Here is a 25,424-nt window from a genome sequence, read left to right on the forward strand (position 1 = left end):
CACCAACAGTGTATAAGCATTTCTTTCTCTCTGCATCCAATGCAGCATCTATTGTCTTTGGACTTTTTAATAAAAGCCATTCCAACTAGGGTAAGATGATATCTCATTGTGGTTTTAATTTGCATTTCCCTGATATTTAGTGATGTTGAGCATTTTTTCATGTGTTTATTGACCATAGTTTACCTTCTTTTGAAAAGCTTCTGCTCATGTCTTTTGCCTACTTTTTAATGTGATTATTTGCTTTTTTCTTGCTGATTTACTTGAGTTCTTTGTAGATTCTGGTTATTAGCTCTTTATTGCATGTATAACTTGTGAATATTTTCTCCCATTCTTTAAGTTGTCTATTTGTTCTGTTAATTATTTCCTTAGCTGTGCAGAGCTTTTTAAATTAATCAATTCCCATTTATTTACTAATATTTTAGTTGTTGCTGTAATTGCCCTTGGGATCTTTTTCATAAATTCTTTGCGTAAGCCAATATCTAGAATAATTTTTTCATCATTTTCTTCCAGCATTCTTATGACTTTATGCCTTATATTTAAGTCTTTTTTTTTTTCATTTAAGTCTTTTATCCATCTTGAATTAGTTTTTGTGACTGGTGAGAGATATGGATCCTGTTTCATCCTTCTTCTTGTGGCCATCTAAAGCTCCCAGCACCATTTATTGAAGGGGGCTTCTTTTCCCAATGTATATTATTGTCTGCTTTGTTAAAGATCAGTTGGCTGTATGTGGATATATCTGGGTTCCTTGTTTTGTTCCATTGGTATATGTTTCTATTTTAGTGCCAATACCATGATGTTTTGGTTACTACAACCTTGTAGCATAGTTTGAAGTCTGGTAATGTGATGCCTGTAGATTTGTCCTTTTTGCTTAAGATTGCTTTGGCTCCTTAGGCTCTTTTCTCATTCCAAATCAAGTGTCGAATTATTTTTTTCTACGTCTGTGAGATCTGACACTGGTATTTTGATGGGGATTCCATTGAATCCGTAAATCACTTTGGGTAATGTGGGGCGCGGTGTTAAGGCCATTGCAAGATGGCGCCGACTTCCTGGTCACACCCATACCACAAGACTGATAAACAGGGTGAACCGCGCATGTGTAGGGGCTTTTTCCTGTCTCTCAGCAAGTATGCTAATGAGGGCTCTTGCGTGAGCCAATCAGATTCTGCCTAATGTACTTAGTGCCTATATAAGCCCGCTCCGAGAGCTCCTCAGGGTCTTCTGCTTTAGTTATCTTCAGATTCCCCAATAAAGTGCTGTCAGAAGAACTCCGGTTGCTGCGTCTTCCTTGCTGGCAAGGCGGGCGCGACAGGGTAATATGGACATTTTAATACTATTGATTCTACTGATCCATGATCATGATCCATGTTTTTCCATTTGTTTGTGAAATTTGGGATTTCTTTCTTCAGTGTTTGGTAGTTCTTTTTGTAGAGATCTTTCACCTCCTTGGTTAAGTATATTCCTAGGTATTTTATTTTCTTTGTGGCTATTGTGAATGGTATTGAGTCTTGGATTTGAAAAATAATACAAAGGATCAATGAAAGAAAAAGTTGGTTCTTTGAAAAGATAAATGAAATTGATAGACCTCTTGCTAGATTAACCAGGAATAAAAGAAAAAGGACTCAAATCAGCTCAATCAGAAATGAAAAAGGAGACATTATAACTGATACCACAGAAATAAAAAATATCACCTGTGAATGCTATGAAAATATACATGCACATAAACTCTAAAATGTAGAGGAAATGGACAAATTCCTAGAAACACACGGTAACCTCCCAAGACTCAATCAGGAAGAAATAGAACTCATGAATGGACCAATAATGAGCTATGAGATTGAAGCAGTAATAAAAAAGCTTCCAACCCAAAAAATCCCTGGGCCAGATGGCTTCACAGCCAAATTTTACCAGATCTACAAAGAAGAGCTGATACCCATGCTGTAGAAATTATTCCATAATATCAAAAAAGAGGGAATTCTCCCCAACTCATTCTATGAAGCCAGTATCACCTTGATACCAAAGCCAGGAAAGGACACAACAAAAAAAGAAAACTATAGACCAATGTCCCTTACGAATTTAGATTAAAAATACTCAGTAAAACTCTAGCAAAATGAATTCAACAGCACATCAAAAAAATAATTCACAATGACCAAGTGGGCTTCTTCCCAGGGATGCAAGGATGGTTAAATTTATGAAAATGAATAAATGTGATTCACCACATAAACAGAAGTAAAAACAAAGACCATATGATCACCTCAATTGACACAGAAAAAGCATTAGATAAAATTCAGCACCCTTCATGATTAAAAACCCTTAACAAACTAGGCATAGAAAGAATATATCTCAAAATTATAAAAACCATATATGACAAACCCACAACCAACATAAGGCTGAATGGGGAAAAGTTGTAAGCATTCCTGCTAAGAACTGCAACAAGACAAGGGTGTCCACTGTCACCACTTGTGTTTAACATAGTGCTGGAAGTCCTAGCCAGAGCAGTCAGGCAAGAGGAAGAAATAAAGGGTATCTAAATTGGGAAAGAGGAGATCAAACTATCACTTTTTGCTGATGGTATGATCTTACATCTAGAAAACTCCAAAGACTCCACCAAGAGACTCCTAGAATTGGTAAATAAATTCAGTAAAGTTTCAGGTTACAAAATCAATGTACACAAATCAGTAGCATTACTATACACCAATAAAATTCTTTATCTTTGTTTTGCAGAGGCAAAATTTCCTTCCCAGGGTCACGACAACTTTTATTGACAAAGTAATAATGTGTTAATATAATCAACAAATATTTATTAGATCCTTACATGGCAGGCCCTGTGCTAGGCTCCTGGCATACAACAACAAGCAGGAATAACAAGATGAATAAGATTCCTTTTCTCAGGGAGCTTCCAGTTTATTGGTGGGAAGAGACTTAAAACCAACATAGCTCTCTTTTCCTGTGTTAAACAATGCTGGGTCCCAGCAAAAACTAACTTAGCTGCATATTCCAGGAAATACTTGTTTCTGGAAGGTAAGACTGTGAACTAATTACCTTACTTAACAGAACTAACAGCTTTCTTATCAAGAGTTACTTCAAGATCCCTGCCTTTCTGTGGACACCAGGCCTAAAACTATGTCATCAACTCAGCCCAATCTCAACCAGTTCTTCATCTTGCAAGACTTGCCTTAAGGTCATCCATCAAAGGACCTAAAACCCTACAAATACCTTATTCTAAATTCTCATTTCCAAACACTACTGAGACTCTGTTAAGGTTGTCCTCTCCTGTATTGCAGAACTTTTTTAAATTAGCTTTGCTTGATCAACAGGTTTTTCTGGTAGACTTTTGGGGCTCTCTGGGTGATAAACAATATTTAAATAGGCAAATAAATGAATGAGATCATATCAGAAATGACTCAGTTCTATGCATAAGATGGGCAAGATGATAAAAAGTGACTAGAAATGGGGCAGAAAAGGCATTCAGAGAGTCTAGCTCTAATGGTCAGAGGAGGTGACTTTTAACCTGAGACTCGAATGAGGGGAAGGTGGGATTCTGGGATAATTTGGAAAAAAGAATTCCCAGTGGAGGGAACAGCTTGTTCGGAGGCCCTGAGACAGGATAGAAGGGCACAGTCAAAAATACAAAACCAATGTGGGCCGGGCGCTGTGGCTCACGCCTGTAATCCTAGCTCTTGGGAGGCCGAGGCGGGCGGATTGCTCAAGGTCAGGAGTTCAAAACCAGCCTGAGCAAGAGTGAGACCCCGTCTCTACTATAAATAGAAAGAAATTAATTGGCCAACTGATATATATATAAAAAATTAGCCGGGCATGGTGGCGCATGCCTGTAGTCCCAGCTACTCGGGAGGCTGAGGCAGAAGGATCACTCAAGCCCAGGAGTTTGAGGTTGCTGTGAGCTAGGCTGACGCCACGGCACTCACTCTAGCCTGGACAACAAAGTGAGACTCTGTCTCAAAAAAAAAAAAAAAAAAAAAAAAACCAATGTGACTCGAATGCAGCAAACCAGGCGGTAGATATCAGGGAGGTGGGCAGAGACCACAAGGCGTAAGGCCTTCCAGGCCACAGGGAAGAGTTTGGATTCTAGTCTAAGAGCATTGAAAGCCACTGGGAGTAACTGTCAAAGAGTAGATTAAAGATAGTTGAAAATATGGCTATCATTCAAATGCATGAGCAAGCACATGCCAAACATTTCTTTAACTTGTTAACAAGGGAACCATCAGGATGGCAGAGCTAATTCAAAGAGCATTTGAGGAACTGAGATGCATATTGTCCGTTGGGAAAGGCATGATGAGATAAATTTGCTAGGTTAGAGGCAACACTAGTTTATATCCTGCAGGGCAATAAAATCCTAACTTTTGCAGTTATTATCTTCTAAAGTCATTTGTCTTTGCATGGTGGTAAACACTTGCATGTTGCCTAGCATCTGAGCTCAGCTTTTCTTCTGTCCAATTCTGCTTCTTCCTTTTCTTTTCCATGGGTAATGATCCCAAGAGCACACTCTGAGAAGTCTCCTGCAGGCACATCTCCATCTCAGAGTCAGGGGCCAAGCAAGCACAAGCAACAGCATGGATGTCTACGGCTCAGAAGTCTATCAGTTAACATGCCAGTTTCACAGAGCTTGAGCTGCAATAAATAGTAAATAGCAAATCATACAAAGATACATCCTCTAGGAAGTTAAATAATTCTTTGTTATTATTCCATTAAATAATGGGATGATCTCATTAGACAGCCAACTTTTTGCATTGTTTTTATGTTTTGGGTTTTTCTTAACAAAATGAGGTTTTCAATCCTTGTTTGTCAGATTCCATGGCTTTTTCCCTTCCATGTTTCCAGAGTGTGAGACTCAAGAATAGTGCTGGAATAGAGTTCTTGCTAGGCCCCAGAAATCAGGAGCTCTCTGGAACATCTAGGCACCTGCCATCCTAGAACCTGGGCATTTCTTCACTGTTAGCTTACACCCCAAGGCCAAAGGAGGACGTGGAACACTCTGAGGGTACAAGTTCTGATTTAGCTTATCAGCTGATGTCTCATCAGCTACTGGGACCCGGGAAGTCTGTATGTCTATGTTTGGGGCTGGGACTATGTGGGGGCCGGTTCTAGTCACTTCTTGTTATCATCCAGGCTGACTTACCGTCCATGCAGCCAGCCTTTCAAAGGTGAATGAAGTTTGTGTAGGCAAACAGAGGAGTTCGAAGAACTGAGATGTCTAAATACTTGCAAGTCTTAGGGGTTTGGCTACCACTGAAAGTGATCTTTATTTGTTAAAGTTAAATAGAAAAGCAAGTTGTGTGTTGCAAACTGAGTTCGCTCTTTTTCAAAGGTCCTAGGTTATTATTGTTTTCATGTGCAATAATAATCCTAGCCACTATTTGTCCCTCTTCTCAGGTTCGAGTTTGTGAGTAAACATTGTCTAATTTACATTTTTGTAAACTAGAAAATGGAAGGTCTTTGAAGTGCTGGAGTCACAGTTCTGGAAAGTGGCAGCTCCAGAGTTCTCTCTCCCTCATAGTCCTGTTTCTCTGAGGCCACAGCCCTCAAGTTTCTTTCTCTGCCAGGGCTAACCGTCGTGCTAATGCGGTGGCAAGGAAAGGTGCCAGCTGATTCCTCCAGACCCCCAGGTCCCTCCACACAGAACACACGACACATATGAAGAGCAATGCAGATTTCATTGACCCATCCCACAAGATTCCGTCTTCAGGTATGCAGAGATATATACACAAAAACATTAGTTGGCCTATTGTTAAGAATAGCAAAACGTTGTATGTATTCTAAATGTCTATCTATAGGACAATGGTTATAAAAATGATAGTATAGAAACTTAAGTAGTTGTTAAAAATGGAATGTAATCTGTGCTGATGAGGAAAGGTGTCCACGTTAAATTAATGCAGAAGATTGCAGACATATATAATGATTATTGTCCCATTTTACAAAAGCTCAACCTCTATCCTGGGGTGTGTGTGTGCGTGTGTAGTAGAAAGATTTAGAAGGACATACAGTAAACCCTCATTAATAATCATGAGTTCTGACTGATGAAAAAAGACGGAAATGTTCACATTTCATTTATTTATTTATTTTTTCTTTTTGAGACAGAATCTCGCTTTGTTGCCCAGGCTAGAGTGAGTGCCGTGGCGTCAGCCTAGCTCACAGCAACCTCCATCTCCTGGGCTCAAGCAATCCTCCTGCCTCAGCCTCCCGAGTAGCTGGGACTACAGGCATGCGCCAGCATGCCCAGGTAATTTTTTCTATATATATTAGTTGGCCAATTAATTTCTTTCTATTTATAGTAGAGATGGGGTCTCGCTCTTGCTCAGGCTGGTTTCTAACTGCTGACATCGAGCGATCTGCCCGCCTCGGCCTCCCAGAGAGCTAGGATTAGAGGTGTGAGCCACTGCACCCGGCCCCACATTTCATTTATATCACTCTGTATTTAAAAGATTTTCACAATATATTTTCTTTTTTTTTTATTTTTCTTTTTTTTTTCTTAGAGACATCCAAGTTGTGTTATAAATATTTTCTGTATTTAAAAGATTTTCACAATTTTTACATTTTCACAAAGTTGAGGTAAAGTTTACATGACAAAAAATTCACCACTTTAACCCCTTTAAAATGTACAATTTTGTGGTTTTTAGTACATCCACAAAGTTGTGCAATTATCAACACTATCTAATTGCAGAAGATCTTTGTCACTCTAAAGAGACACTTGATACCTAATAAGTATTTCCTTCTCACTCTGAAAACCACTAATCTCCTTTCTATTTCTATGGACTTGCCTACTTTGGACATTTCATGGAAATGGAAATGTACAATATGTTGCCTTTTGTTTTTGGCTTCTTTCATTTAGCATAATAGTTTATTTATTTGTTTATTTATTGAGACAGGGTCTTGCTCTATCACCTGGGCTAGAGTGCAGAGATGTCATCATAGCTTACAACAACCTCAGTCTTCTGGGTTCAAGCTATCCTCCTGCTTCAGCCTCCCCAGTTGCTGGGACTACAGGCGCACGCCACCATGTCTGGCTAATTTTTCTATGTTTTGTAGAGATGGAGTCTTGCTCTTGCTCAGGCTGGTCTCAAAATTCCTGACCCCAAGGGATCCTCCTGCCTCGGCCTCCCAAAGTGGTAAGATTACAGGCATGAGCTACCATGCCCGGCCTACCATGATGTTTTTGAGGTTCATCTTTGTTGTAGCATGTGTCAGTACTTCATTCCTTTTCATAGCTGAATAATAGTCCATCGTATGGATATACTATAGTTTGATTATCTATTTATCAGTTGATAGTCATTTGGGTTGTTTCCATATTTTGGCTATTATGAATAAAATTGCTGTGAACTTTTGTATATAATGTTCAGTATTTGTTTTATTTGAACACCTGCTAGTATAGAAACTTAACCTGTCTTAACATGTCTTATTTCTGATCTTAGGAGACCTTTCAGTCTTTTACCATTAAGTATGAAGTTCTGTGAGTTATTCTCATGAGTATATACTTGGGAGTGGAATTACTGGGTCAAGTGGAAATTCTATGTTTAACTTTTTGAGGAACCACCTTAACTTTACCGTAGCAGCTGCATCATTTTAAATTTCCACCAGTAATGAATAAGGATCTCAATTTCTCCACATCCTTGCCAACACTTGTTAATTTTTTTTTTAAAAACACTGGAGGGAATGAAGTAAGATCTCCTATAGTTTTAATTCTCATTTTCCTAATGACCTTTGATGTGCATTTCTTCATGTGCTTATTGGTCATGTCTTTGGAGAAATATCTATTCAATCCTTTGCTCATTTTTAAATCATGTTGTTTGTCTTTTTGTCATTGAGTTGCAAGAGTTCTTCATGAATTCTACATACCAGATCTATATCATATATATGCTTTGAAAATATAGTCTCCAATTCTGTAGACTGTTTTAGCTTTTTGAGTGTCCTTGATACACAAAGGTTCTTAATTTTGATGAAGCCCAATTTAATCTATTTTTTCTTTTATTGTTTGTGGTTTTGGATCATAACTAAGAATTAATTGCCAAATCTAAGGCCATGAGGATTTACTCCTATGTTTTCCCCTAAGAGTTTTATAGTTTTAGTTCTTCCCTTTAGATCTTTGATTTGCTTTTTACATATGATATCAGGTAAGAGTCCAACTTCCTTCCTTTTTATGTGGATATCTAGTTGTCCCAGCACCATTTGTTGAGAAGATTATTCTTTCCCGTTGAATGGTCTTGGCACCCTTGTTGAAAATCAGTTGACCATAAATATGAGGTTTATTTTGGGACTGTCAGTTCTATTCCATTGATCTGTATATGTGTTCTTATGCCACACTATCTTGATTACTGTTGCTTTCTTTATATGGAAGTGTGAGTTTTCTTACATTCATCTTTTTTTTTCAAGATTGATTTAGAAAATCAAGGACCCTTGCAACTTCACAGAAATTTGAGCATTGGCTTTTCATTTTTTTCAGAAAGGCCATTGGAATTCTGTTTTAATTTTTTATTTTTTCATATTATGGGGGTACAAATATTGTTAGGGTTACATATATTGCCCCTGCCATTCCTCCCCACGCCCCCCCCCCCGCCTTACCAAAACACCAAGCATGTCCTACTCTCAGGTGGTGCACATCGCCTATTTGTAAGTGTAAATTCTTCTCCTCCTTCCCCCTCCCATTTGCCCACCACCCAATAAAAGTTTGTTTGTTTTTTCCCTTTGCCATCAAATTGGTACTGACTGATTAAAACTATGATGCTCAAATGGGGATAGTGCCCACTAGGGTTTGGGGGAGGGGGAGATACACATCTTAGGGTTGTGGTGAGCATATTGGGGGGGGGGAGGGAATACATCTAAACCTTCCAAGGGAAAAGCTAAGATATACAATGTAACCCAAAGTCCATTGGAATTTTGATATGGATTACTTTCAGTCTGTAGGTTACTTTGGGGAGTATTACCATCTTAATAATATTAAGTCTTTCAATGTAACAGCATGGGATATCTTTGCATTTATTTAGAAATTCTTTAATTTCTTTCACCAGTGTCTTATAGTTTTAAGTATATAACTCTTACACCTCCCTGGTTAAATTTATTTCTAAATATTTTATTCTTTTTGATGCTATTATAAATAAAATTTTCTTAATTTCATTTTCAGATTGCTCATCACTAGTGTATAGAAATACCACTGGTTTTTATGTTGATCTTGTATCCTACAAGTTTGCTTGAATTCTTTGCTTACGAGAACCAAAAATTTCCTTTTATATGTGTATTTTTAATGATTTTCTATATATGATTATAGCTTCAGTAAATAGAGATAGTTTTACTTCTTCTTTGCCAATCTGAATGTCTTTAATTTCTCTTTCTTGCCTAATTGCCATGGCTAAAACCGCCAGTACTGTGTTGAATGGAAGTAGCAAGTGTGGACACCCATGTCTTATTTCTGATCTTAGGAGACCTTTCAGTCTTTTACCATTAAGTATGAAGTTATCTGTGAGTTATTTATATATATATTTATTTTTTTATAAAACATTTAATTTATTGGTATTTTGGGGGAATTAGATATGCCACCACTGCATTACAACTGAGCCATTAATCTTGTAGCTTCATCAACATGAACTGGTTCATTTTCATGACATGGCTGAGGAATCAATTCTTTCTGCACAGGTTCAAGAGAAAGGCGTTTTGAGAAGTGTGTAAGTTCCTTTTGTATATTTACAAAAGCTTTATTCACTCTGTTAACCATTTCATAATTCATAATGTTTATCTTCTTAAGATTAGCGGTAACTCGTTTTGCTTTGTTTTTAGCCTTAAAGTTTTTTTGGCTGGCTATGTGAAATACATTCCTGGACTTCTGCCCTCTTAATTTGTTCTTGGCCATTGTGAGACCTTGGATATCCGTGTGCACCTTCTTAAGCCCCAGGTGATGTCATCTGCCTGTGAGTTATTTATAGATGTTCTTTATCAGGTTGAGGAAATTCTCTTCTGTTATTAGTTTATTGACTATTTTCATCATGAAAGGGTGTTGTATGTTGCCAAATGGTTTTTCATCAATTGAAATGATCATGTGTTTTTTTCCCCCTTTAATCTATTAAAATATAGAGCATCTGATTGTTCTATGCTGAGCCATTCCTGGGATAAATCCCTGCCTTGTCATGGTATATAATCTTTAATATGCCACTGGATTCAGCTTGGTGGTATTTTGCTGAGGATTTTTGCAACTATATTCTTAAGAGATATTGGACTTTTGATGTCTTGTCTGGCTTTAGTATCAGGGAATGCTGGCTTCATAAAATGCATTGGGAAGCATTCCCTACACCTCTCCTTTTGAAAAAGTTTGAGAAGGGTTAGTATTAGTTCTTTTAACATTTGATAGAATTTGCCAGTTAAGCAGTCTTTTCCTGAGATTTGGTGGCTGTTCTAAGTTCTTTTATTACTGATTTAAACTGTCCACTTGTTATTTTTTTTTTATATTTTCTATTTCTTCTTCAGTCAACTGTGGTAATTTTTATGTTTCTAGGAATTTGTCCAATTGACCTAAGCTATTAAATTTTTTGTATTAATAGTATTGTCTTATCAGTATTTTATTTATGTAAGGTAAACAGTAATGTTTCTATTTGCATTCCTGATTTTAGTAATTAGAGTGTTCTTTTTTTCTTTGCCGAGCTAAAGGATTTTCAATTTTGTTGATCCTTTCAAAGTACCAACTTTTGGTTTCATGGATTATCTCTATTATATTTCTATTCTCTATTTTCTTTATCTCTGCTGTAATCCTCATGATTTCTGTTTTCTGTTTGAGTTGGGTTTATTTTTCTCTTCTTTTTCCAGCCACTTAACATGAAAATTTAGGCTACTAATTTGAGATCTTTCCTCTTTTGAAATGCAGGCATTTATAGTTATACATTTCCCTCTGAGTACTGCTTTTACTGTCTTCCATAAGATATGGAATGTTTGTTTTCACTTTCTTTCTTTTCAAAGTATTTTACATTTTCCTTGTGCTTTCTTTTTGATTCATTTGTTGTGTAAGAGCTTGTTGTTTAATATACACATATTTGTGAATTTACCATATTTATTCTGTCATTTATTTCTAATTTCATTCTATTGTGGTCAGAAAATATACTTCGTATGACTTCAAATTTTTTAATTTATTGAGACTTCTTTTGTGGCCTAACATGATTTATTCTGGAGACTATTCCAATTAGTGGAGAACATTATGTATTCTGCTGCTGTTGGGTGAAGTATCCTATATATGACTGTTAGGTCTGGTTGGCTTATAATGTTATTAAAGTCTTTCATTTCCTTGTTTATCTTTTGTCTGTTGTTCTATCCATTTTTAAAAGTGAGGTGTCAAAGTCCCCAACTATTTCTCTCTTCAATTCTGTCAGTTTTTACTGTGTATGTTTCGGATGCTCTGTTTTTAGTGCCTACATGTTTGGATTGTGCTTTTTATAATTGTATAATATATACTATCTTTTTTGTCCCTTATAACAATTTTCGTCTTAAAGCTTATTTTGTCTGATATTAGTATACCCACTCAGGTCCCTTTTGGTTATATTTGGATAGAGTATCTTTTTCCATTTTTTCACTCTTAACCTTTTAGTATCATTGGATCTAAAGTGAGTGCCTTAGACAGCATATAGTTGGATCACATTTTTAAAAAATGTATGCAATCTGTTTATTCTTAAGTCTTGATTGAAGAGTTTAATACATTTACATTCACAGTAATTACTGATTAGGACATACTTACATTTGCCATTTTGCTATTTGTTTTCTATGTGTCATATACTTTTTGTTCCTCAATAACTCTGCCTGCCTTCCTTTGTTTTAGATAGATATTTCCTAGTGTGCTATTTTGGCCTCCATTTTATTTTATTGCATATTTTTTAGTTATTATTTTAGTGATTGCTCTGGAGATTACAATTGACACCTTAATTTACAATAATCTAGTTTAAATATCAAATTATTTTCAATAATATGTAAAACTTTGCTCCTATATAGCTGTTATTGTCACAAATTACATCTTTATATATTATGGTCCCTCAATATACATTTGTGATTATTGTTTTATGTAGTTTTCTTCTGAATCATATAGGATAAAAGAGGAGGTACAAATCAAAAATACATGAATATTAAATTTTATATTTACCTAAGTAATTACTTTCACCACTTTTATTTGTATGGATTTGACTTACTATCTAGCTTAGCATTTCTTGTAGAACAGAACTACTGCTACAAACTCTCATAGGTTTGTTTATCTGGGAATATCTTCATTTCTCCTTCATTTTTAAAGAATAGTTTGTCAGATATAGAATTTTTGGTTGATAAGAGTTTGTTTTCGCTTGCTTTTCCTTGAAGTACTTTATGAATGTCATCCAACTGTCTTCTGGTGTCCATGTTTTCTGATAAGAAATCAGCTATTCATCTTATTCAGAATCCCTGTGCATTGTTATGAGTCACTTCTCTCCTGCAGTGCTCAAGATTTTCTATTTGTTTTTGGCTTCAATAGTTTGGTTAGAATGTGTCTCAGTGTTGATATCTTTGAGTTTTTCCATTTTGGGATTCCTTGAGCTTCTTGGATGTCTTTCATAAAATTTGGGAAAGTTTTGAACATTATTATTATTTTTCAAAGATTCTTTCTTCCCTTTCTCTTTCTCTTGTTCTGGGATTCCTGTCACACATATATTGGTATGCTTGATGGAGTCCCATGCGTCTCTGAAACACTGTTCCTTTTTCTTCATTATTATTATTATTCTTTGCTCATCCATCTGGTAATCTCCCTTGACCTATCTTTAAGTTTCTTGATTCTTTCTTCTATCTACTCACATCTGCTGAATTCCTCTAAGTAAATTTGTCATGTGAGTTATTGTTCTTTTCAATTCAAGAATTTCTATTTGTTTTTTTTTTGTAAGTGGTATCTCATAATTGATATTCTCTGATGAATATCATTATCACGGTTTCCTTTAGTTCTTTGTATTTGGTGTAAGCATATTTAAAATAATTGATTTAAAGTCTTTGTCTAGTAAGTCACTATCTGGTCTTCCTAGGGACAGTTTACATTAATTTATTTTTCTTTTGTCTGGGTCATTCTTTCTTGTTTCTTTGCATGTATTATAATTTTTTTGTTGTTGAAAGCTTGAATTTTTGACTACTTTAATGTAGCAACCCTGGAAATCAGGTTCTTTCTTCTCTCTAAGGTTTCTTGTTGCTGCTTGTTGTAGTCATTGTTGGTTTGTTTAGTGAAGTTTCTGATCTAATTTGTATAGTCCATATACTTTGTTGCGTGTGGCCACTGAAATTTCTTCCATAATAGTGAGCTAGTGATTCAATAGAGATTTCTTTAAATGTCTGGAACCAAAAAGCCTCCAATTTTAGTCTTTGCTTATGGGCTGTGTGTACGTGTGTGTGTGCGCACGTGTGTGTTGGTACATGCCTTCAACACTCAGCAAGGCAGTTTACAATTCTACCTTAGCTTTCATGTATTGCTTGTGAAGAGCCTGAAGGTCAGCTAGTGGTGGGAGCTTAGAACCTTCTCTGGTCTTTTCTGAGCACGCACCCAGCTCTGACCATACATGTAGCCATGTTGTTTCCAAGAAATATGTGCAGTGTTTCAAAATCCTTATTTCTCAAAGCATTTCTTTCCCTAATCTTTCTTCCCAAGTTTTCAATTGGTCTATTTTTTGCCCCCCTGTTATCTTTTGTCCCAGGTGGGAGTAGCTAATATACTTGCATTTAAATATTTTTGACAAAAACATTCTTCCTATTGGGGAGCCACCTTCAACCTTGGGAGAGTTCTATGCTTGGCAAAATAAAGGAAATCCCTTTGAGCAGCCCTTCAGGAAACCACCAGACAGGTAAAAACAAACAACCATAACTCATTGAGAATAAGGCTTATGCTTCCTTCAGTTCTACCAACCTGTATTGAGTTGTTACCTTCAAGGCTGCTGCTGAGCTGGAGTGACATGAGTGGGCCAAGATAAGCTAAAAATACCACAAGCCTTCTTACCGAGATTTAGTTGTTTTCATCTTAAGCATTCATTTGCTTACTGTAAACCTTTGATTTGTTTTAAGATTTTCAGTAAAGTTGATCTTGACAGTCTTTGCCAGTTAGTTTATTGCTACTTTTGTGAAAGGATGCTTCCTTATTCCATTATTTGGAGCTTTCTAGTTTTCCATTTTCACTGATGTCATCACATACAAGGTGTTTTAAAATAAGGTTTTTACTTTGTGTCAGTTGCATATTTACTTGCAGTCGTAAATAATAACCAGAGAGACACTTTGTGTCCTTTATATGGTACTTCTGAATACTATTTTGCAGAACTCCCCATAGCATCTTGGGGAGTGACAGTACCATATCACAGCCAGGATGTTGGCTCGACACAGTCCAGATGCAGAACAGTTCCATCGGCACAAGGATCCTCGTGTTGCCTTTCAGAGCCACACCCACTTCTCCCCACAGCCCTCAGCCCAGCCCCAGTAACCGCTAATCTGTTCTCCATTCCTGTAACTTTGTCATTCCACGGATGGTATGAAAATGGAATCACATAGCACATGATCCTTTAGGATCAGCTCTCTTCAGTCAGTGTGAATCAGCCTGGAGCTTTATCCAAGTTGTTGTGTGTATGAACAATTTATTCCTTTTTATTGAAGAGTAGTATTTCAGCACATATGACTTTCATAATTAACATGCAAGAAAGACTTCTTTTCTTAAAACCACTCAACTGAACTCCCCTTTACACTGTTTCAGAAGCCTGGCCACTAGCTAAAGGTTGAGGTGACAAATGGTTGAGGGACAGTGCCTGCCCTCAGGTTACTTATGGACTGGTAGTAGAGACAGCACATCACAAAATAGCTACAAGACAATATGGTGAGTGCCTTAGTTCTTGGATGAACAATGTCCTTTCGAAGCGCAGAGAAAGCAATCACAGTTTTTCTGGGTCAAGGGAGGTAGACAAGGCCAAGATGAGGAGGTGATCTTTAAGAAGAGTCATATTTTCCAGGTGAACAAGGACCACCAGGATGGAAAATGCCAAGGTAGTATGAAGTAACGACTGGAGAGCCTGTGCTGGAGTCCTCCCAGGGGGTTAACATGTCTGCATGGCCTCATCTTAATGTGTGATCTGGGGCAATTTACTTAACAATGCTATGCCTCAGTTCCTTCTGCGTGCGTAAAATGGGGATGATGGTTGTGCACGCATCCCAGGATTAAATGAGATGGGAGGATTAAACACGCATGAGAGGGCTGGTGCATAGGATGCACTTCTTAAATATTACCTGCAATTATTGCTGTTATTATTTGGTTTATTGTTGCCCCGCCATCTGCCATTTTGGCCTCTTGACTTCTTTCTTAGTCAGTTTGGGCTGCCATAACAGAATACTATAGATGGGGTAGCTCAAACAACAGAAATTTAGTTCTCACAGTTTTGGAGGTTGGAGGTCCAAGAGCAAGGCACCAGCAGATCCTCCTCCTGGTTTGCAAATGGTCATCTTCTCCCTGTGTTCTCACATGGTGGACAAGGGGCGAGAGAGGGAGCACACAAGCTTTCAAGTCTTTTCTTAAAAGGGCACTTCTTTGTCCATTTTGTGCTGCTAGAACAGAATACCTCAGACTGGATAATTTATAAAGAACAGAGATTTATTTCTTACAGGCTGGAGGCTGGGAAGTCTAAGATCAAGGGGCCACATGTGGCGACGGCCTTCTTGCTGCCTCGTCCCACGGTGGAAGGGGGAAAGGCAAGAGAGCACTCTCGCAGGAGAGAGTGGAAGGGTTTACGTTCATCCTTTTATCAGAAACCTACTTCTGTGATCACGGCATCAGTCCAATCATGAGGGCAGAGTCCTTATGACCTAATCACCACTTCAGGCCCCCACTTCCCTGTTGTGTTGGGGATTAAGTTTCCAACACATGAACTTTGGGGGACACATTCAAACCACAGCAGCACTAACTCCATTCAAGAGGGCTTCACTCTCATTAGGGTCCCATTTCCTAACACCATCACATTGCGGGCTAGGATTTCAACACGTGAACTCTGAGGGGACACGCAATCCATAACAACGTCCTTGCATCAGGATTCTTAAACAATTATCTTTGCCTGAAATTTCTCCGAGGTTCACTGTTCAAGGCACAGACTCTTTCTGCCGCATTTTGTGGAGAGACAAAGACCGAGCGGCCGCGCCGCCGGTCGGCCTGGAGCAGCACTGGGCTTCTGCACGTAGAACCCGGGAGTGGGAGACTCAGAATCGGATCTCTCCTCCCTCCCCCTCCTGGTTACAAAACACAGAAATATGTAAGTTAGTGGAACTTTGCTCGAGTTGTTCGGCTTCGTGAGGAACCTCATCATCAAACGCAATGGCTAGCAATGTCACCAACAAGACAGATCCTTGCCCCATGAACTCCTGTGTATTCATTGGGAATCTCAACACTCTTGTGGTCAAGAAGTCTGATGTGGAGGCAATCTTCTGGAAATATGGCAAAACTGTGGGTTGCTCTGTTCATAAGGGCTTCGCCTTCGTTCAGCATGTTAATGGGAGAAATGCCCAGGCTGCCATAGCAGGAGAGGATGGCAGAATGGTTGCTGGCCAAGTTTGAGATATTAATCTGGCCGCAGAGCCAAAAGTGAATCGAGGAAAAGCAGGTGTGAAACCATCTGCAGCGGAGAGGTACGGGTCAGTACCAGAACGCCCTTCTCTGTCCCGTCTACTCAGCTCCTCTTTTGACTTGGACTGTGACTTCCAGTGGGATTATTATGACAGGATGTGCAGTTACCCAGCATGTGTTCCTCCTCCTCCTCCTCTTGCTCAGGCCATGGTGCCCTCAAAACGCCAGCGCGTATCAGGAAGGGGGAAAAGTGGCTTCAATTCTAAGAGTGGACAGCGAGGTTCTTCTTCCAAGTCTGGAAAGTTGAAAGGAGATGACCTTCAGGCCATTAAGAAGGAATCAACTCAGATAAAACAAAAAGTGGATTCTCTACTGGAAAACCTGGAAACAATTGAAAAGGAACAGAGCAAACAAGCAGTAGAGATGAAGAATGCTAGGTCAGAAGAGGAGCAGAGCAGCAGCTCCCAGAGGAAAGATGAGACTAATGTGAAGATGGGGTCTGGGGGGGTGCAGATGACTCTGCTGGGTAGGGGGACCTACTGGATGATGATGATAATGAAGATGGGGGTGACCAGCTGGAGTTGATCAAGGATGATGAAAGGAGGCTGAGGAAGGCGAGGATGACTCTTCTGCACAAAGTGGGGTTTAGAAATCTCATCCCATTATTTCTTTACATAGGCGCTTGTCTACGATCAAAATTCTCACCAGATCCTCTCCCCTAGTATCTTCAGCACACGCTCACTGTTCTCCCCATCCTTGTCCTTCCCATGTTCATTAATTCGTATTGCCCTGCTCCTAGTCCCATTTTCACTTCCTTTGATGCTCCTAGTAGTTTTGTTAAGTCTTACCCTGTAACTTTCTGCTTTTAATTTTGATATCTCTTTGACTTACAATACAAAGGATGTATGGTTTTTATCAGCTGTCTCCAAAATAATCTCTTGTTATTCAGGGAGTACAGTTCTTTCCATTCAGTACTTGCTTCCCTAACTGCAAAGGCAATCTCATTTAGTTAGTAGCACCTGAGAGCAGCTTTGAGTTAGAAGTAAGTGTGTCATACCCCACATAACAGTGCTATGTGGGGCCGCTCAGCACAAGTGTAACAATGTACTTTTGTGAATGAGAGTTGGCATGTCAAATGCATCCTCTAGAAAAATTAGTGTAATAGTCTTAAGATTTGTTTTCTAAAGTTGATATTGTGGGTTATTTTTGTGAACAGCCTGATGTTTGGGACCTTTTTTCCTCAGAATACACAAGTCCTTATCAAACCAGGAATTTGGAGAAAAGAAAAAAAAAGCAGCTTTCTGCTGTAACCATCCCTCAACAGATTTCTGTAACCGTTATTCTCATAGCTCACAGCTTCCCTTGTCCAGCCAAGGGCGGCCTGCTGAATGGTTTTGGTAGGGAAATAACAGAGACAGATTTCTGCTCTACAAAGGACTATTTTGGCATCTTGAATGGAGGAAGGACTAGAGGGCTGGAGGGTGGGGGCCAGAGGCAGGGTGCAGGGTAAGGGAGTGGGTGGGGTGGGCCTAGGGAAGGGGACTCAGATTGAGAATAGCAGGGATGTTTGTTAAAGCAGAGATAGCACACTCTGCAGCCCTCTGAATCAGCATTTCTCATTTGACCCGAGAACTCGTGTCTGAGTGAGCGGCCCAGGTTGATTTTTGCCATCTGCTAAAACTGGCAAGTATTGCAGTGTCTACCGGGTAAACTGAGAGATCTACACTTAAGCTGAGCTCCTGATGATGGAGGAGGGACAGAGACCGAGAGCAATTTAGAGAGTCTTCCTAGGGGCTGGAGATACATAGCTACAAATAGACAGTAAACAAATAAATAAGTAAAACACGTAGTGTGTAAGGTAACGACAAGTGGTTTGGAGAAAGCCAGAGAGCAGCATAGAAGTGAGGGGGCTTCCATTTTAAATAGGGAGGCAGAAAAGGTTGGTTGCATATTCGTAAAACGATTATCTTCATTAGAGCTTCTTTAGAGCTGCCCCAGAACACTTTCTAGCCAGCGGCCACTCAGCTGATGAGGCATTAGGGAACTGGCCACTGCGCACACTGGCTGCAGTGGGGACAAGGGAGGAGGAGCAGGCTGGCCACGCAGAGATGAGCTCGGCCTTGCACCTGCGTGGGGCGAGACCAGGGAAGCTTTGCTGGTGGGCCTGGATGGAGGGAGGGAGACGGAAGGGGATAGGCAGGCATCAAGAGCATGCTTGCTGTCCTGACCTGACTATGGAAGGGTCCCTCTTCCGGTCTCCAAAGTGTCTGCGTTGGGATGTAAGATTTGCCGTCACTCCAGAGATGGCCTTGGACTCCCAGATAGCGAGCTACAGGGGCAGGAGCTTAGGAAAGGGAAAGACAGGGAAGGAAATGGACAGGCCTGCGGACAGCGCCTTCCGAATGAAGGCCGGCCTGCGTGTCAGGGACAGCTGGGGACCCGCGTGATCGGCCCGGCCGGCCGGGGAGCGCGCCTTCTCCACGCCACTTCAGCCGCGGAGTCCACCCTTTCCACAACAGATTTGGCTAGTGAAGCAGTCAGGGCGACCTCCGATGGCACTGTGCTCGTCTCCGCCAGGCGGCAAACCTGCGCGGATGCGTCCCCTCGGCCGCCCCGGGGACGGCCCTCCCGCCGCCGCGGCGCCACACGCCGGCCCGGCGCGCCCCCGCGCGGCCGCCTGCCGGGAGCGCACCCTCCGCCGCGCAGTCTGGCTTTGCTTCCAAGTGATTAGGCCGGGCTTAGCGGGCCTGGCTGGGGCTGGGGCTTGGTCCTGGGCCCTTCAGGGGCTATAAACAAGAACTTTAAGGCTCGTGGAGTGGGGGTCGAGGCACGTGGAGACAGATAAACACAAAGATGGGGTTAAGAGTTAACGATTGGAGCCAGACTGTCTGAGTTACCCCCCACTGCCATTAATAGGGAGCTGGGTGACTTTGGGCCAGTCTGAAACTCCCTAAATAATGGTGGGTCGACCTCCCCGGACGCTGCCAAGCTGACAGAGACAACATTCCAGGTTGTCCCCGTCTGGCCCAGTGTTTGGAACATAGAACACGCTCAAGAGTGTTCTCCGTTAATTTTATTATAATAATCACCAGCGGAGTTTGTATTGCGTTTTAAAAGACTCCAGAACACACTCCTTCTTCCTTTTCTCCATCTCTTACTACTAATATTAAGCTTAGTATTTTTGTAAAAGTAACTGAGGGAGGGAGAAGGAGAAAGTATTAACACGCATGCCCACAAATAAATCATCTGCAGCTCCTCTGGCACTCGGTTCCCCTCAGCCTCACCCAGACCCAGGAGGCACCGAGGGCACGTTGCGTCACATAATTCACGTTTATGTTCACGATATAAAAATGAATCACTATTAACCGTGCTGTTTCCTTCTATATTTTCTGGGGGTGTTGTTTGTAAAACAGGCTGGCCTCATGTCTACCCCCGAGACTTAAGAAGAGCATCTGGAAAACACAACTCCTTTTTATTATAAAGGGAGACACAAAATTGTAAATAAGCAAACAAATGGTTATTTGACTTGAGCATAAAGTTCATCAATACAGAGCATGGCTTTTCCACCTCCGCACTAGGGGCATTTTGGAACTGATGGTTCTTTGCTGCGGTGGGGACTGTTGTGTTCATTGCAGATGTTCCTCAGCACCCCTGGCCGCCACCCTCCTGATGGCAGTAGTAACACCCTGCCCCCATGTTGTGACAACCACAAATGTCTCCAGACATTGGCAGATGCCTCTGGGAGGGGCAAAACCGCCCCCACTTGAGAACCTGTGATGCAGAGTGTGTGATACAGCCAACGAGAGAGTCCATTGCATCATTCATTCCAAGACCATGCTTCTGGAATGGTATGTAGGCCCCTCCTTCCTGAAAAACAGGCCTGGCTATGATGTGGGAAAGGTCCCAAGGACCCCTACAGAGCTGGAATTTGAAGCAAAGGAAGTGGGAATTGAAAGCTGTTCCCAGGATCCACAATTCTGCTGCCTGAAGAAATCCCATGATAATCCCCGGAATCATATCAGAACACAGTTAGTTTAGTAAAAGATGCCTATTTCATTCACTGTAAAAGGAACATTGTGATATTAAAGGAAAATTGATTTTCTTTTTTTTTTTTAGGTATCACAAAATCTCACCATCCTTGCACACTTCAGTTTTAATTTCTTGCAGATTTCTTAGGGGTCTTATATACCAGGGGATGGCAAACCACAGCCCCTGGGCCAACTATGGTTGGCTGCCTATTTTTATAAATAAAGTTTTATTGGCACACAGCCACATCCATTCATTTCCGTTGCTGTCTCTGGTTGTTCTCCCTCCACAGAAGCAGAGAAACCGTATGGAGACCCTGGAATATTTACTATCTAGCCCTTTACTGAAAATGCTTGCCTACCCGTTATATACACCCTTGTCCACAAAACCAATTGCATGATGCTGTTTTGATATGGCACAGGATGAATTTAATACAATTTGGGCAGTAGGCTATAGGGTTTTCCTGCTGACACAGGAAATCGCCACGCCCGCCCCCTGATTATTGAAGGGGCTGCAGGCGGGAGGCATTCTTATTATTCTCAAGATCAGAAGAGGCCACTGTGGCAAGAAGGGTGACATGATTGGCCCAAGTCACAGTCAGTAAAAATCAAAGCTGAGACTCATAACTTTGTCCTTTGTTCCACAGTCACCCCTCATTCATCCTCCTGTCCCAAGCTGTGAGTTTGTCATATGCATGCTGCAATATGCAGATTAACTGATGTGTAATTTTTTGTGTAAGTTACTTTTTCTAAGCATTCAGCTCCTTAATAACCAATGCAGATAAAAACCATTTTTTTATGGTTTGATTGTTGTTTGGATTCCTAGCATGGTGGCCTAATTTAGAAATTTCCCCAAACTAAGGTGACTTGGTTTTTCCCTCCTAGTAAATCAAGGCAGATGTACAATTTGCCAGTTGTTTTGTAAATAATGCCAAGTAAGTCACATGAGCCCAGGAGAAAAAACCAGGACACTAGCATCTAATAATATGGTGCGATGTATAGGACTTGTATAGCAGATTTATTGGTGAAATTATTTGGTTTTGCCCTGGGGCAAAATTAGCTCAAGATGGGATATTAGATTTTAGGCCAGCATTAAAGTGTTGTATGGGAAAAAAGATTCTGTGGTGAAATAAATTTTAAAACACTGGTTTATTCAAAGATAAAAAAGATTTCTGCTGTAGGACTTCTAGGACATTTAATGTGCTCAGGTGCTTTCCAAGGGAGTGTGCAGCACTTCACGACCTCACCTGATGGCAGCGGTCTTGTTTCTGGAAACATCTGTGAGGGTCGCTGCATAGAAAGCTTTGAGGGTCCGTGCAACGTGCCGCACAGTGCTGCCCTGTCTACAGGGGGCATCCCGTGTACTCCTTGTTGTGATTCTACCAAGCAGGAGTCACTGTCACCTACGTCACAGATGGACTGGCCCAGGCTTTTCGTGACCTGGTCGTGGTTCCAGCACTCAGCGGCTGGCCATCTGCCCCAAGCCTGCATTCCCGGTACTGTGTCACCCCGCTGCCTGGCTGCACCTCTCTCGTTAATCAAATCGAGCAGTCCATTCATAAGGAAATCAAAGGGTAAAGTGGTATTATTTTCTCATTAAATTTCTCAGAGTTTTGCCTGAGAGGCTGACCTCCTTTGTGGGTTGACCTTGCATAGCTTGAATAGACTGGCATATAGCAAGTGTCTGTCTGGCCACCTCAGTGGCTGATGATCAAGAAGTTGGCTCAGTCTGATGGTTCTAGCTCTCTAAACCTTGGGTTGACCCCTGCATGGACAAAAGCTGAGGTGCTACTGAAGCCTCAGAAACTTTCTTACCCTATGGGGCACCCGATCTTTCAGTGGGACTGCATCTGGCCCCCAAGGGAAAGCTCTCATTTATTCATTAGTTAGGACTCTTGATTGCAAGTGTAAGAAACCCAGCTCAAACTCTTAAGCGGAAAGAGGACTTCACTGGCACATAAATCCAAGGAAGCACCGAAAAACCAGGCCCCAGGCAGAGTAGCTCCTCAGCTGGGCTGCAGGCCAACCAGAACCAGGACATAGAATGTTCTGGAACAGTTTCTGCCTCATTTCTTGTCTTTTTATCTATAAGCAGCTTTATTCCCTCTTACTGCAGATGGACTCTTCTCAGGTAGTATACATGAGATTTTTAATGCCTCAGTTTCAGCCAACAGAGAGTAACTGACTGGCATGTGGTCTGGTCCCAAAACCATATCCCAGGGAGGATTGACTGGCGGGGTCAGATGGTCACCGTGGATCCATCAGCGATGACCGGGCTGGGTGTGGAAGAGTCACAGGGTATTAGTAGGGAGGCTGTCAAATGAGCCATGGAAGAGAGGAAGTTTCTAGAATGGTGGACAGTCTCACCTGTCCAGGAAAGCAAAGGACAGCCAGAGGGGTCCCTCAATCAAATTCTAACCATGAGTTTTCCTTCACCTACCAAAGTTAATCCTTTAGGGTCAAAAATTGCTATTTCACAGAAGTTAAAAATTGTCTTTCTCGTAAAAACAGTTAAGAGTAGAGTTTAAGTGGGGTGTTTATGTGTGCAACAGTGTCACCTCATAGAACTCTTGCGAGGACTGCCTGTGGCACAGGCAGGTGCCTGGCACACGGCGAGCGCCCAGACAGCGCGCGGTTACACTGTAAACAAAGAGTCCTCCGGGAGGCATTCACGGACACCATTCGATGCCGGTGCTTTCTCCGCAGCGTCCTGACCTGGCTGGAGGCCTTCAGGGAGGCCAGCCTCCATAGTGGCTGGTGAGAGCTGGGTGTCCATTTGGGACACGTCTTGTGTGCGTCTCTGTGGGATGACAAAAGTGACTCCGCAGCAGTGTCCCCGCAGCATCGGGTTCTCTGCCTGTCCTCTGAAAATTCTACCCCAACTGACATTAAAGTGAGTTTGTTTCCTGAGACAAACTCATTTCCCCTGAAAAGGAAGTGGTTTATTTCATCAAACCCCAAAATGCTTTCAGCTGTCTCCTGGAGTAGGTGTCCCTTGTTCTCAGGCCGACGTCCGCGTCTCTGTCACTTCCTGGAAATGCAGACAGACAACTGCACAGGGCATCTCAGCCCTGTCCCATAAATGAGATGTGGATGCTAGGCCGGCCGTGCCCTTGGGCAACACCGAGTGCACCTAAAACCGCTGGTTTTCCGAGAGGGACTGTGTCGGGGGCATATGGTTCTCATAACCGGCCAGACATTCTGACTCATTAGAGCGGCCAGGACCGCGCGCAAGGGAGAGCTGCCACGCCGGCCGGGCGCCTCCGGGAATCGCCTCGCCCCTCCGGCCGCACCGTCCACTCTGAGGTGGAGAGAAAATGGAATTTGAGGAGCGAACGAGGCAAGGGCTGTGGAGCGGCCAGCACGCGGCCTGCCGCACGGGGAGCTCTCCCAGCCAGCGCACGGGTCCCCTCCTCGGGACGGGCGGCAGGACCCGAGAGGGACTCACCCACCCGCTGCCAGCCTGTCTCAGTCGACAGTCACATTGTCCTTTAAGCACCACTTTTCTTTAATCAGACTGGTATTCACTGGGGCTGTTTTAATTAAGGGTCCGCTGTCAACACAAAACACATGTTGTGAAGTCTTGCTTTGGTTACTAACGATGCCCGGGACGATTAAGTCCGGAAGGCATTTCCAGCTCCGGCGCGCTTGGGCTTCCCTGCCTGCCCCCATCCCTGCAGCCCCCAATCCGCTCACGTCTCAGCTTTCACCCACCTACCCTCACCCTTTGGCTTTCTTACCCTCTTGGAAACTGACCTAGAAAAGCAATCTGTTCAAATCAGTATTCAGGGCATAATATCCTAAAATATGCATAATATCCTAAAATATAGTCCCGACCACTTCCGGTTCCTACTGACAATCCTCCTGCTGAGATCCCGGCTAATAATTGGGTATTCCCTCCAACTACCTTCTTTAAAGGCATTGCACACACGTACACTGCACGTGTACAAAGACACAGCTATTTTTCTGTTTTTCCTGGGAATGGGAGAAGGGGCAGAGTGGTTACCTGTTGGCTGAGTTCAGTTGTTCTCAATTGGCCCAGGAGTGCCAGGCAGCTTCTCAACTGGCCCCCACCAACTGGTGTTTCTACTCTCTGTAGTCCCCTCCACTTGAGGGTGGCTAGACCTGGTGACCTGTTTCTCACCACCGGAATGCAGCAAAAACTACGAAGTCACTGCCGAGATCGGCTCCGTCTTGCTGCACCGTCTCGTGCCTCCTTGGCTGTGAGCTCTGACAGAGCAGCTGTCACCTGGCCAGGCACCTCGGGACAGAGCCTACTCAGAAGCCTGAAAGTGGGTCTGCGCCCGTCGAGCCTTGACATGACTGCAGCCGTGGTGGGCGCCTTGATTGCTGCCCAGGGAGACCCCCTGAGTTGGAGGACCCCGGTTAGCTGCCTTCCGATTCCTGACCCGCAGAGATCGGGAGACGATCGCACATGTTTTGTTGTGTTGCTACGTTTGTGGCAGCTTGTGACGCAGCAACAGGAAACTAACACCCCTGTGACACTCAGTCTGGCCCCACATTTACAAACTCCTGAGAGTACACACCTGGCAAGTGGAACAAGATTTTTCCAGAAAGTGAAAATAGGTGTGCCTCAGAGCACTTTCGTGAGTATGAGACAAAGTACCATTTGCTCGATGACAGCCCAGCCGGGGCTGGTAGTGGGAGCCACGTAAACATTCGCTGGTATCGCCGATTCCTCGAGCGCTTGCTCGTCTGGTCCGCCTCTGTGGAGGCCCTTCTGAGTCCCAGGAGAGAGCTCATCACTCACTGCTCCGGGAGCCACCCGTGCTGTGGGTGGCGGTGGCTCAATACTAACCCCCTTCTCTCCACTG

General features: G+C 42.0%; 1 protein-coding gene and 1 pseudogene across 1 annotated transcript; one reads left to right on the forward strand and one right to left on the reverse strand.

Moving 5' to 3' along the window:
* Positions 1–9,547: 9,547 nt before the first annotated feature.
* On the reverse strand, positions 9,548–9,871 carry LOC142863052 (ribosomal biogenesis factor-like). The gene has a single exon (XM_075995988.1). The coding sequence runs from the start codon at positions 9,848–9,850 to the stop codon at positions 9,548–9,550; it is 303 nt and encodes a 100-aa protein (XP_075852103.1). The 5' UTR covers positions 9,851–9,871.
* A 6,444-nt stretch (positions 9,872–16,315) lies between these two features.
* Positions 16,316–24,816, forward strand: LOC142863062 (heterogeneous nuclear ribonucleoproteins C1/C2-like; annotated as a pseudogene).
* Positions 24,817–25,424: the final 608 nt, after the last annotated feature.

This window comes from Microcebus murinus, chromosome 21 (genome assembly GCF_040939455.1).
Source record: "Microcebus murinus isolate Inina chromosome 21, M.murinus_Inina_mat1.0, whole genome shotgun sequence".
NCBI lineage: Eukaryota > Metazoa > Chordata > Mammalia > Primates > Cheirogaleidae > Microcebus > Microcebus murinus.

Bases quoted from the DNA above. Each gene is read 5' to 3' on its own strand.
- LOC142863052 (XM_075995988.1), bottom strand. From the start codon at position 9,850: ATGGCCAAGAACAAATTAAGAGGGCAGAAGTCCAGGAATGTATTTCAC.